The sequence below is a fragment of the Triturus cristatus genome, chromosome 2_1 (genome assembly GCF_964204655.1).
Source record: "Triturus cristatus chromosome 2_1, aTriCri1.1, whole genome shotgun sequence".
NCBI classification, from domain to species: domain Eukaryota; kingdom Metazoa; phylum Chordata; class Amphibia; order Caudata; family Salamandridae; genus Triturus; species Triturus cristatus.
This window is the reverse complement of record NC_140581.1, coordinates 125085575-125099700: the sequence shown is the minus strand read 5'-3', so window position 1 is coordinate 125099700 and position 14126 is coordinate 125085575. Positions and strand designations below refer to the sequence as shown.

General features: G+C 41.3%; 1 protein-coding gene across 6 annotated transcripts in view; it reads right to left on the bottom strand.

The window, feature by feature from the left end:
* The window catches only part of UBAP2 (ubiquitin associated protein 2), a 1669217-nt gene that overhangs the window by 31675 nt on the left and 1623416 nt on the right, over nt 1–14126 (bottom strand). For 3 of the 6 annotated variants that reach the window (XM_085628825.1, XM_085628804.1, XM_085628814.1), the window contains exon 28: nt 8388–8444. The exons of the other annotated variants lie outside the window; for them this stretch is intronic. In XM_085628825.1, the coding sequence (XP_085484951.1) occupies nt 8424–8444 (21 nt within the window). In that variant the 3' untranslated portion in view covers nt 8388–8423. The remainder of the gene's footprint in view (nt 1–8387; nt 8445–14126) is intronic. 6 annotated transcript variants of the gene reach the window in all.

The window sequence follows — 14126 nt, the reverse complement described above, 5'->3', positions numbered from 1 at the left end:
CCGGCGACTGTGACCCCGAATCCAGCACCCATGGACCCACCTCAATGCTCCTGATGACGCCTGCAGCCTCAGAACCAGGGACCCCTCCAACCGCGACCAGCAGAGGGTAAGATATCCCGACGTCAAAAGGCACTCCTGCACCCGGCACCCTGCAGCTCCCTGTGCCCAACTCTTGGGTGCCTACCTATCCTCCAACTACCCAACTTACCTCTCGAAGTGGTGGTCGTACCTGAAGAATCTTCGTCCCAGAGCTTGCAGCCTTTGTTCGTCACTGAGCTTCTCCACTGAAATCCATTGAGCGCCCGACGGCTCAAAAGCACTCTGCACCCAGTCGCCCGAGTGCCCCTGGAAGTGCAACCTCTACTCTAATCTACTTCCCCACTTGCCATGAGTAAGTGATCAGGAGCCCAGCTCCCACAGCCGCGTGGCCTGCTAGCCAGCGGCCACCAACCAAGGGCCCCCTGCCTCCCATAGGATAACATTGGGCCTAACTCTCTCTGCACTCGGCTGCCCCTGTGCCACTGAGGGTGTAACAACTGTACCTACCTGACCCTGGGAGACCCCTGAGTCTATGCCCAGAACCTTAACTCTGCCAGTCGAGTACTTACCCAAAAGTCGATAACTCACTTTTCTTCCATAGGGTAACATTGACTGGTTTCACTTGGAAATTCTTCTAAGTGTTGAGTTTTGAAACTTTAAAATATTTATCTAAAATCAGCAGAATAACTAAAACGAATTTACTCACCTGCTATCAGGAGAGATCCCAGTGCTGGATCTTGGTGCCCAGGACTGACCCTGCAAAGTAATTACAACCGTACTTACCGCTAACTTAATTTTCCTCCATAGGATAACATTGCCTGGTTTTTGCCAGAAATTCTTCTAAGTGTCGATTTTGCAAACTTACATATATTTGTTAAAAATCACAACTGTAATCAAAACGTTTTTACTCGACTGTTTACAGGAGATGTCCCAGGACTGAATCTAGGATCCAGTCCTGTGGTCAGAAAATTATTCCAAAAAGTATTCAATTGCATTTAACTAGAAATTTCCATTGAGCTCATTGTATAATTGTGTTTGAAATTGTGTTGCCTATTGCAACAACTGTATCTATTGCATTCAAAAGTCTATTGCCTATTAAAAGTATTTATCTAAAGCATCTCATTCTGAGAAAGTATATTTTGATACCTATTGTTGGTTCTAAAATAAAACAACTATATATTTTGATACAATACCATTGGCTTAGAGTTCAGTTCTTGAGTGTGTGAGACCATTTGCTGACTGAGTGTGTACAACAAATGCTTTACACTGTCCTCTGATATTGCCTTACTGCTCGACCAAGCTACCACTTTAGAGAGTAAGGTTATATCTAACTTTAGCCTCTGCTAAACCTCTGGGGACTGTGGACTCTGTGCACACTGTACCTATTTGGGAACAGTATATACAGAGCCACTTTCTTACAAGGAGCAGTCGTCCTTTCAAAAGTGGGGACACGTTATGGCGTCACTTTCAATTTTGATACGAAGCCAGTGCCCCTATTGTCAGCAAAGAGCTATGGAAGACGTTTTTCTGCACCAGTCTAGTGGCTGCAAGGATATTCAAGAGGTGAGGAATCGGCAGGTTATCCATCAGAAGCGGTACACCTTAAACCACAGTTCTTCAAACTGTGGGGGGCGTGGATGGGTTCCCAGGGGGGCGCGAAGGCCTCTGCAAGGACATGTAAATGAAGACGCCTGGAAGTGCAGCGATGTTTATTTGCTGCATTTCCAGGCTGTCTTCATTTACTCCGAAGCCCTCAGAGTGCCGTGGGGCCAGAGGTCAGTGAGTGTGCTGCTGGTGGCTCGGCTGGGCAGTGTCTGGAGTCTTATTAAGACTCCAGCACGCCCCGGTATTTCACAGGTCTTTAAAGACCATTTGCATACCTTTGGAAACTGGTTATGGAGGCTGTTTTTTTTCTTCTTTTTCCAGTACCCCCTGGGCCCCGACTCTGCCTATTCCTCCTTACATTTGTATTTTACATATACTGCTGTAGTGTGAAAATTCATTTCATGAATATGAATATAAAAAAGGGTTGCCAATAGAAAAAAGGCCAGCCATGTATGTTTAAAGAGCCTGCAAAGACCTTGCTTTGACACTAAATACGGTCTTAAATAAAAAAGTATGTATTCATTTGTAATTTGACTTTGTCTGTTCCTTTTATTTTCAGTCATGAAACATTCAGGCAGCCCTAGAACACATTTAAAAGTGCTTTATATTTGCTTTCCTGAGTACGCACAGATAAGTGCTGAAAGGTGACTGTTTATTTTTGTACCGTCTGCAACATCAAAATAATGAGCTGGCAACCCTAATCATAAGACTGGAAGTTTGCTGCAGGATCAGCACATTATTTATTTCCTTCACCCTCGATTCCCTGATTTAATTCCATAGTAGCAATAGTTTAACTTCTATCTGAAACCCTACGCCCGTCAATAACATGCTGATTAATTTAAAGTGTCTGGGAATTCACCCTGCATTCAGACAACTCACTCCTCATTCTCACCCTGCACTCACAGCGCATAGTTATGGTTTTCCCGCATTTGCCACACACAATCCATCATCTGCTGTATAATTTGCAGATTGAAAAATGCAGCAATACGTGTTACCTCGCAGTTTAAGGCCCTTTCTAAATGTTGACTGGTCACCTCTCTGTTGCTTATTGCTATATATTGGGTGTTAATGTGGTACTTATGAGGGGCAATAAAGGCCAGGGCAATGTTAACAAGTGTAAAAATAGCAAAATAGTGCAGTAATGCTATCACAAAATATGCAGCATAATTTGCCTTTGCTTGCTGCAGAATTTAGTCAACCATGCTGCATAATTTGGTCTTCTCTTGCCGCATAATTCCAATGGCCCTGTATATAGTGCTATGAGGTCCCAGCCTGTGGCAGAAAGCACTGTGAATATGCAAGTCATTATTTTAAAACAGTGTTTACATACTCTAAGCTAGGCAGCGGCAACATGATGCAGTGATTGAGATTAAACAAGTTCTTACAAAACATACTTTTTAGTAATAAGTAATCAAGCTGTATCAAATGCAGACATTTTTGTAAGTGTCTCCACTATTCCAGACCCCAGCTGATAACTCCTTTACACGCAAATGGCCTGTTAAAGACCTGTGAAGTGCTCGAGTGCGGCTGTGAGTGCGCCGGGAAGCTGTCTCGTCCCGGGCTGCCACACACGACAGGGGGGGGGGGCGCGTGGGGGAAGGGGGGGTGCTGAAGCCCTGTGAGTCCAATGGGTGTTGCGCGCCTGCCAACCACAACAAATGCACGCACCTACCCCCAAGCACTCCCCGCACACAACCACACCCAGAAACCACGAACGTCACCATTCACCCATCACAAATCAAGGCAAGGCCATGTCCAAGGCAACAGCAACCAATAACACAAGACTGGATGTCCGGGAGGCTGGGAGGGTGGGCCACACACAAAACTTTGTCAAAATGAGACGCAGACAACAATGTCATCAGCCCATATGGCATAGGTACATACCCATGCACAATGCACAGGGACTGGCAAAGTACTGACAAGGTAGATGACACTGGGCCCTGCTGTATGCAGCACAAGGCCCTCCTGGGACCACTGTTCACCCAAACACCAACTCCACAAGCACAGGTATCTAGCACAGGAACTCACACTCATCTTAAAAAGGATAGATCTTTGCCACCATAAAGCTTTAAGCAGATCCACTGGAATTAATCAGCAGAAGAGGGCAACATTATTCGGCAGGTTTGACTAAATTATGCAGAAAGAAAAGGTAAATTATGCGGCACAATGCGCCACATTTTGTGGTTAGCATTACTTCATTATTTTGTCCTTTTAACTCCCGGTAACACTGTCAGGGGAAATATTTCACCTCATTAGCACCAGTTTAACACCCAAATACAGCAGTAAGCAACTACAAGATTACCAGTCAATCTTTGCAAAGGCCCTTCCACTGCTCTGGAACACTTTGTCATGCATTAAGTAACTTTTGTTCCGTTTGAGCTAGAATCAAGTTTTTTTTGTTGAAATCTGCAGATTATGTAGCAAATGCAATACACTGATAATTATGTGGAAAACGCTGCTGCAGAAACTCATAATTCCATGGTTTCTTTTTTAACTTTCTGCACTACCACCCACACTTCGATTTCAGGCAGAGGCATCTCAAAGTCAGTATTAACCATTCAGGGGCAGTTTTTTTGTGAAAGCTGAGTCCATGGGGCAGCAGGTAGAAGGCCAGTGGGGTTGCAATCAGATGCAGAGCCCTAATCCTCTCGACCCCTGGGGCCTCACAGTACTGGTCTAGAGAGACAGAGGAAAGGAGCGAGATTCATAGATATTGTCAAAGAGAAGGCCCAGAATAGGGAGCACTGAATGGAGACTCATTTTTATGTTTACAAATGGCCAGAGACCGCTTCTTCAGAGAGATACCCCAAAGAAGGGGACAATACAAGTGTTTTTGTTTTTTAAAAGGTTCATTCATTAGTGAAGCTGGTACTGCTGCCAAGTGTGCAAGTGGCCACTGCTGGTTATCATAAAAGAGCAGATGCAGCAGGACTGGGGCCCAGGGATTTTGGGGGGCCCACTGCATCACAATTATGACTGTCTACCTTTAAAAAAAGGGGCATCAGAGCTTATTGTTCTTTCAAGCATTAGGAAAGAGGTGATGATCCGTCATGGAGGGGAAGAGGTAAAGGAGATAGCCTGCTACCCAGGACTGCAGTTATTATTAGTGCAGCAGGTATAGTTACATTGGGGTCAAAGAGTGTGAGAGGCTCACAACACCCCAATTAAGGGGAGCAGTTTGTTTGGGATATCTGTTTTTGTTTGATGCATTTGCTGTTTTATAAGTCTCATATTTGGTGCAGTTCATAAGCTATAGAAAAAGTATTCCTGAAATCATCTCATAAGCCCCGCTCCATGCACGCAGTCATGTCCCTCCCGCTCCCCCAATCCTTGTCATAAAGTTTTGGAGGGGGGCCTGACCTCAAAACATTTTGCTTAGGGGGGGGCTCAGAGTAAAAAAGTTTGAAGACCTCTGCCTTAAACAGTCTTCCTTGCTGGTTTCCTAAACTCAAAAAGGAAGCAGGTTTTCTTTCTCTTTAAATTAGATTATGAAAGCCAACAATATCTGGTGAACAAACAGGTTCAGGATACGAGGCATCACCCACAATAGGTGTGACGTAATCTTCCCATTCTGGGCAACATTATTAAAGAGTGTCTGTTAACAGTTGTCCTACTTTGCCATCATTAGTATTTGGACCTTTCATCATTAGTAGAATAAGTAAGAGCTGCGAAACGCGTTGACTGACTTGTACATTTACCACCTAGACAAGTGTGTGGTGATGTGGGCCTTGTTTGTGGTCTCGTACATCAAAGAGATGTAGGCTTTGAAGGTTACTTTATAGGATTCAAAGGTGTATATTCTGGAAATCAACTGTAATTAGCTAGCATTAAATGTAGCTCCTTGACTGCGGTTATAGGTACCTTTATCATATGTGAGGCTTGTGCTGACTGCCATATATGTCATATTCATATTGCCAATCATTAGTCATTCCTCGAAGGATTGATAAGAAACTCCAGTGTTCGGTTCTGTGAGACTAGGATCCGTGGAAAGTGTGTTCTCAACATTCTTGTATTTATCTTCCAGATACTTCCCCTTTAATTGTGTGCCATTATAAACTGGTTCAAAGAGCCCATTATCTGCATCTTCTGGGTCAGTGGATGTGATTGATAAGTAATATCTTACTTGGTGATGTGTGTTCTGCCATAAGTGTCATTGGATTGACTTTTTTCAGAACTTAGGGTTGATTTTGACATTTTGGTGTTGATATCTGCTTCTTGTCGACAGTATGGTTGTTGATGAGTGCGTCATTGTCAGTGTAGTCATAGTTGATTGCGTCTTGAATAGTCTCGTAGAAGACATTGTTGTGGACTGTTCTCATTGATGGCGACATCAAGCAGTGCTCTGGTAGATGGCGACGTAACTGACAGTTGACAGATTTGGATGAGGGTGACGTAGCTGACTCAGTCAACAGATTATCTGTCTTTGTCGGTTCTATCATTGACTCCCTGGGTAACTTCATTTTTGCTAGGACTGGGTCAGAGGAGGGGTTGTGAAGAAGTTGTTCAGGGTGTTGCTTCAGATGCTGGCTTTGAAAGGCAGTCCGTGTGAATGGGCTTATGAGATTTCCCAATGTTCAATGATGGAGCCACAATAATAATCTATCCACACTAACTTTAAAAGTTTTTGTAGAAAAAGTTCTAATGATCTTTCAGTTCTTTGCCTGTGGACCCGATAAATTAATATTGTTTTATTTTTATCATTTTTAACCCAAAACATATTCAAGAAATGTATTCAATTATGTAAACATCTTTCTAAATATGTAAGGAATTTTGAGAAATGATCAAGACTATTCCATCATTAAATAACTTAAAAAAATTAAACGGTATTTGTTCCAATGTTTTGACATTTATAATTCATCATCTAATTTGGAGTAATCCCCATAAAACAATAAATACAATAAAACATCCTTATAAGACATCATAAAATGTATACATGGGAACCATAGACATTTTCCATAAATATGCACAATTCCTTATATCAAGCTAATAATTTGCACCAGGTGGTTGCATATATAATAAACAAGTCACTGAAAACAACAACTTCAAGTATTAGGGTTGAGCCTCTTTATACTGTAAAACACCTAAGAGTATATAATATCAGTATAATCAGTATAATCCACTTTTTTCCAGTAAACCACAAACTGGACAAAAAAAGCCAGTGTAGTTCCTTCTGTGTTAAGTACGCAGGACAACAATCTTAAGTAGGAGAAAGACTGGTAGTAAGCTAGCAGTATGTAAAACCTCTTAAAGGTAAGATTCTGTACCTGAATTTTATGTACACAAGTTTTACCGAATACGGAATAATGTTAAAAACGACTCAAAATTTGGAACATTTGTGACATGCAAAAAGTCATCAATAATACCTCCCGCTCTCAAAAAGCGGTACCAAAATTCCATGACACACGACCATAAAAGTGCTTTAAAAAGAGAACCTGCACTCCTAGTGACAGAGCTCGAGTTAGCTGGCATCTCCTGGAATACCAATCTTGGCAAGCAACATTTTATGTAATTAATCCACGATGTGGCATACTCTTGATATAGGGCTGGATGGTCTTGTAAGCATGATCTGTATGGAGCCAATTCTTCGGTCTACCACATTTATAATTGTACTACCCTTGATAAAAGTAACTGGAGAAAATTTCCAATAGCTTCCATTTATAGTGCGCGAGGTTTCTTTTCCTTTGTTTCTGCTAGCTATTTGCATCCTTGATTCTGGGCATTGAGGCTGCCACTTATAGTTCTGATTGGCCTTCTGCTGGAGATTCCTAGTGAAGTGGTGAATGTAAGACAGCTATCATGATAAGGAAGCCGAACAATGTATTAATATTGAATGGCTTCCTGATGAACCTGAATTCAAACTTACATTTTCTATGTCAAACGCCACAGTTTTGCAAGTCATTGTTGACCACAGTAAAAAAAAAAAGACTGAGGAGGGGCTAGGAGTTGCAAAGATGTCCAAGTGTATAACACCAAGTGCTGAGGGGGACAATTCATTCCACCTGATCTTTCGCTGGGGTTTGATTTCCAAGACAGCCTGTTCCTTTCTTGAACTCGCTTGGCACATAGGCAAGATCCTTTTTCTGTAGTTAAGTGAGCTATGTAATGCACTTCTTAATGATATAAGAGACCAGAAGACATGACAAGTCATTCAAAGACTTCGCAGGAGGAAACGCTTATCAAAGAACCAGCATATTAATGACTGATCAGCCAAGGAAAGGCTTTAAAATCAAAATAATAACATTTTCTACCTCCAAGCTAAATTAGAACAATGATAGCTTTACAGGTCGCGAAAAGCAAACTCTATAAACCGTATCAGAATGAAAAAAGCTGAGAAAAAGCACCACTGTGTTCAGAGATCCTTGCCCATCAAACTGGAAAACAAACCACTTGACAATGTAGAGCATTCTTGAATAGTACATACCCCAAACAATATAAGTGGTGTCACAACTGCAGTATTTAAAGGTACATGCTTCAAATGACCACTCCTTGGCTTTGCTTTTCTTTCTTAGAGTACAAATTAAAGTAAGTATTGAAGCAAAAATGGTATAAAAGTATTGACTTTTAAAACGAATGTGAAAAGGAAAAAAACAACTCTCCTTATCCTACTAGCACATTTTCTTCAAGCTTACCAAAAATGAAAACATTATCTATTGAAACATATTCTGGTTCCCCTACACATGCAGAGATATTCTAAGGTTTATTGATATTAAAATTCCATAATAGAGACATTTGGTTTAGCGTACATTATAAATTGCATCACATCTAGGCACTTGTGCAGGTTACAAGTTCATGAAAGGCACCTAATAAAAAGGAAAGAGATGTCAAGATCAGAAGTTTTCAAAGACAATATAATCATTCAATAGGCACTCTTTGCTGAGACTGCACTCAAATGAGGAACTTTAGTATCTTGCACTTTGGAAATAGTTTACACTAGTCCATTGAGACCACGAATGTCTTTTACATCTCCTAAGTCACAAATTGCTAGGCAGAAAAAACAAGTTACTTATCTTCGGTAACGCATTAACTGGTAGAGAGTCTAGCTGCAGAATTCTCCCTAGGGACCAGACTGGATCCGGATATTTTTCAGGAGTACTTTCGCGCGCCGGGAGACAGCGTCATATGACTATGATGACATCGACTCCAGTTGCATGTTAGAGGAGCCCTACAAGGCGCCTCCAGCGCACTGACGTCAATTTCTTCTATGAAACCATCGCGCCACAACGCCGAGCCACAATAGAAACTGGCTGTAGAAACAGTGTGCCAACAATGATCAATGTTTCTTTGAAACAATTATTAGAAAACAGAAATGAATGATATCCAAAACCAAGACAAAATCTACAAGGTAAGACCACATGGCTCTTGAATCACAGAGCTACATGAAATAACGCTCACTGGTGTATAAAGCCAGTGCCGAAAAAGGCTAAAACCCTTACACCCAGAAAAGATCCATAAGGGAAGATCAAATGGTCCGATGAAGCACATATCTACTTGAAACAGACCGACCACCGGTGTATAAACCAGGATTGATAAAGGAAATACATCTTACACTAGAAATCCTTCGCAGAGTAGGGAGGATGGGAAGGACTTTAAGGAATCTACGGCTAGACTATGTCTCTACCAGATAATGTGTTACCAAATGTAAGTAACTTGTACATCTGAAAGAGACATCTAGCCGCAAATTCCTTAACTTTTGAATTAAATACCATAGCTATGCCCACTCGGAGGAGGGTCTGCGTACTAATATTACAATAGTTCTCAGAGAGAACTAGCCGCTCAAAATTAACCATAGACAAGACATATACGTAGGAATTGGAAGGCAAAGAGCATGAGCTCCTTTTAAAAACTGTGGCAAGGACCACATGAAAAGTGAATAAAAACAACCCTATAGGCAACGTAAAATAAAACCATGCCCCAAGGGCAGCTGAATAACACTGTGTAAAAAGACATCAACACTAGGACAGTAGTACATGAAGGGTGAAATGAGCCTATGGACTAAAAGGGCCATAGGCAATAACGAATAACCTATAAACTAGTTTCCTACACCAGTAAGGAAGTATTCAAGGAACCGGTCCTAAGAAATCCAGAAAAAATAGAGCTTACATGAATAAATGCATTCATCATAAAGTAGGAAAGACTAATCAAAGAGCAAAAACTGATGCAAATAAGAGTCTATACTTGGAGAAAACGTAATTAGAAAAAATTACCACCACACGGGACCCACACACATAGAACCTGTACAGACGAAAGATGGCAATTATCCAGTTAGGAATATGCCATGAATAAACAATTCTCAAATCTATATAACTCATACTCTACGCACAGGTATAGATCTATACTCCTCATACTATATATCTACAGGATATGACACACAGACACAGATAAAACTACAGTGAAAAAAAAAGCAAACCACAACTCATGGTAGGATTTGCAAAAATAGAACACATATCCTGTCTTATTGCAAATGGCAAAGCTATATATAAATATGCACCACACAGATACATTACACCTGTGTGTATGCCACATACCCTGGGTGGCTTAGCATTAAGACAATGCCAACTGCTCAGGAGTATCCTGAGAGACTATTACTATCATCAGCCTAAAAGAAAACATAGGCAAATGAAAACTTGCCAACAGCAAACACTTACGACCACACTTGGCCCAATAGGTAAAAAATAACAACAACCCAACCCATGGAAATCTCAAGAAGAGATTTCCAATTGGAATACAGGACAGAACTGCAATCTGACTGCAGAACAGACGAGGGGATATATCTATATATGTATACACACACACATGCGTGTATGTATGTGTGTATATTATATTATATATATATATATATATATATATATATATATATATATATATATATATATATATATATATATATATATTCACTGAAAAAAACATAGGTTTCATGCACGTTATAGTTAGGAATTGGCATTTAAAAAACCTTAGAAATTCATTGAAAAAACCATAGGTTTCAGGGGCGTTATAGGTAGCTGGACATTTCCCTCGTACAAAACCCTAGAAATTCCCCTGTTAAAGTTAGTTCAGCTAACTATAACTCGCGCCCCCGCAATGCACTGCTGATGACGTCACATATTACATCACTCATGACATGGTCAGTGACATCACTGATGACATCTCAAATGACATCACTGATGACATCACTGATGACGTCATCCAGTGAGTATGTGTTTCTGTACAGTTTTAATATGTTTAATATATATAGGGAAATGTCTGTTGAAGAATGAGTGGGTGTACAAGTGTGTGAATGGATGATTTTCTAGGTGCGTAACTGACTCTATAACAGTCATTAAATGTATCTTACTGCAGACTAGTGACTAAACTGTTTGAATGTCTGTATGTGTCTGTGTGTTGGTGTAGAAGTGGCTGCATGGTTTTGTGAATAGCTATACAAGTATCTACATGGGTTATTGATTGGTTGTCTGAGTATCTGTATGGGTGCCTGAGTGTTTGTGTGGGTAGGGTGTGTGTGACTATGCATAGATGTGTGAGTGGGTGATTCTATGGGTGCATGGTTTTTAGAGTGCATCTGTGATGGACTGTATGGTTGGGTGAGTATGTATGTATGGGTGTGTTAGGGATTGAATGTATATCTCAGTGGTACATGTGTGACTAACTACATATGTGAAAGGCAGTATATATATATGTGTGTAAGAGTATATAAGTGGGTATATGCGAGTGTTTGATTGTGAGAGTGGCTGTATGGATGAGTGTGTGCTTGTATCAATGATTGTATAAGAGCGTAAGAATGTGGTACTATTTTTATGAGTAAGTGAACTTGAGTGTGTTTAACTGTATTGTTGAGTAAATTGGACTGTGTTTAATTATTTGCACGACTGACTAGGTGTGTCAGTACCTCAATGGATGATTGGCGGTGTGTGAGTGTCTATATCAGTGATGTCATTTGAGAGGTCATCAGTGATGTCATCAGTGATGTCACTGACCATGTCATGAGTGATGTAATATGTGACGTCATCAGCAGTGCATTGCGGGGGCGCGAGTTATAGTTAGCTGAACTAACTATAACAGGGGAATTTCTAGGGTTTTGTACGAGGGAAATATCCAGCTAACTATAACGCCCCTGGAACCTATGGTTTTTTCAGTGAATTTCTAAGGTTTTTTAAATGCCAATTCCTAACTATAACGCCCCTGAAACCTATGGTTTTTTCAGTGACTTTCAAAGGTTTTTTAAATGCCAATTCCTAACTATAACGTGCATGAAACCTATGGTTTTTTCAGTGAATTTCAAAGGTTTTTTAAATGCTAATTCCTATCTATAACTTATCTCTAAAGATATCATGTTTAATGATTTTGATTGGATTTCTATATTTTTCCAATTCAGTGTGTCAATTTCATTAATTATGTTTTTTAAAAAAAATACTTTATCACCGTTTTTTAAACTTATTTTTTCAATTAATTCTTTTAAAAATTAAAAAATATTATTTGAATTTAATGGGTTTTTCAAACATTTTTTAAAATATTTTTTTAACTATATGTTCAAAACTTTATTTTATATATTTTTTCCCCATGTTTTTGGATCCGCGCACCCAACGCGAGAGGACCCGTGCACCAAACGCGATAGGATGCGCGCATCCTGCGCGCATTTCGCCGTTTTTTGGGGTTTTCTTTTTTAAAAAGGGGGCCCCATGGGGTCTTTCTGGGAACCCCTAAGCACCTCTAGAGGGTCAGAGTATTTCCACTCTGCCCCCTTTATATGTTTTACACACTTATTCCCCTTGCTTCTTCAGCCTCGCTTCTACCGAGGCAGAAAATGGCCGCCAACAGTTCCTGATTTCGAACGTAGACAGACACTCGACAGCCAATTAGCATTCAGCGCGCGATCGGGAGGGTGCGCGCTCGGTTCGGGGAGGGTGCGCTTACGGTGCGGGTAGGGTGCGCGGATCCTCCCCGGCCATAGATATATATGTGCTTTTAACTCTAATGTTCTCAGGAACTACTGAACGGATTCACACCATTTATGCAAAAGGCACGAGTCTGAACTGAGGACTACCTCTGCCAAATTTGGTGTAATTCCGTTCAGCGGTTCGGGCTGTAGCTGCGACAACAGATCCTATATGAAATTGCATGGGGAAAACACGTTTTGGGATCCCCTTTTTTCTCGGCCCCCGCTTGATGAATCACCACGAAACTTTCAGGGTAGGAGCGGAGCGGAGCTGGCCAAAGGTTTGGAAAATTTCGCGAAGATTCGTCAACCGGCGCCAGACTTATTGGGAATAGTTGCGGATTTCCTATGGAAAATAAGTCCTAACTATAACTATCTACTGGCGACCGCCAGTAGATTATATATATACACATACACACACACACACATACATATATATATATATACACACACACAATATACACACACACACACACACATATATACATACATATATATATATATATATATATATATATATATATATATATATATACACACACACACAAACAAGTTACTTACCTTCGGTAACGATATATCTGTAAGAGACATATGTAGTTATAGATTGATTACCTTTAGAATTACTCCCTACTCCTCACTACTAGCTGCACCCTTGCACGTCGGTAGGTGGCGTTGGTCTACTCCGAGTCGGTGTCGACGGGATGACGTCGCGGTGTCTAAGGAGTCCCAATCCCTATAAGTCAGTTTGCAGAACGAGCAGGATGGGTAGGGCGGTAAGGAATCTATAACTACATATGTCTCTTACAGATACATTGTTACCGAAGGTAAGTAACTTAATCTGAAAGAGACTGTAGTTATAGATTCCATACCTTTAGACTAGATACCTCAGCAATCCCAGCCCCGGAGGTGGGTCTGCAAACCAAGTTCACTCCAGAAAGTCCTGGAGAACAGAACGGCCAAAGTTGCTGTATCTCCAGACTTGGCTGCCCAGGCAATAGAGTTTGGTGAACGTGTGCAGAGATGCCCACGTGGCCGCCTGACAGATGTCAAGGAGTGGGACTCCACGCCCCAAGGCAGTAGTAGCTGCTGTCACCCTGGTGGAGTGGGCACGCAGTCCCAATGGGGCTTCCTTCTCTGCCAAGGAGTAGCAGATTTTAATGCATAGGATAATCCATCGAGAGATGGTGCGTTTGTGCACAGCCGCACCTTTCTTAGCCCCCACATATCCGAAAGAGTTCATCCTCCTCCTTGGAAGGGTGCAGAGGTGGAAAGAAGGTGGGCAAAGTGGTGGTCTGAAGTATATGGAAAGCGGTAACCACTTTGGGAAGAAACAAAATTCCTTGTGCGAAGGATTACTTTGTCCGGATAAACAGCAAGAAAGGGAGGTTTAGAAGACAAAGCCTGAAGCTCACTCACTCAAATAGCAGAGGTGATGGCAACAAGAAAAAGCAGTCTTCAGAGTGAGGACCCTAAGAGGGCAGTTGTGATGAGGCTCAAAGGGAGCGCACATGAGATAGGTTAAGATCAGATTCAAGACCTACTGGGGCATTAC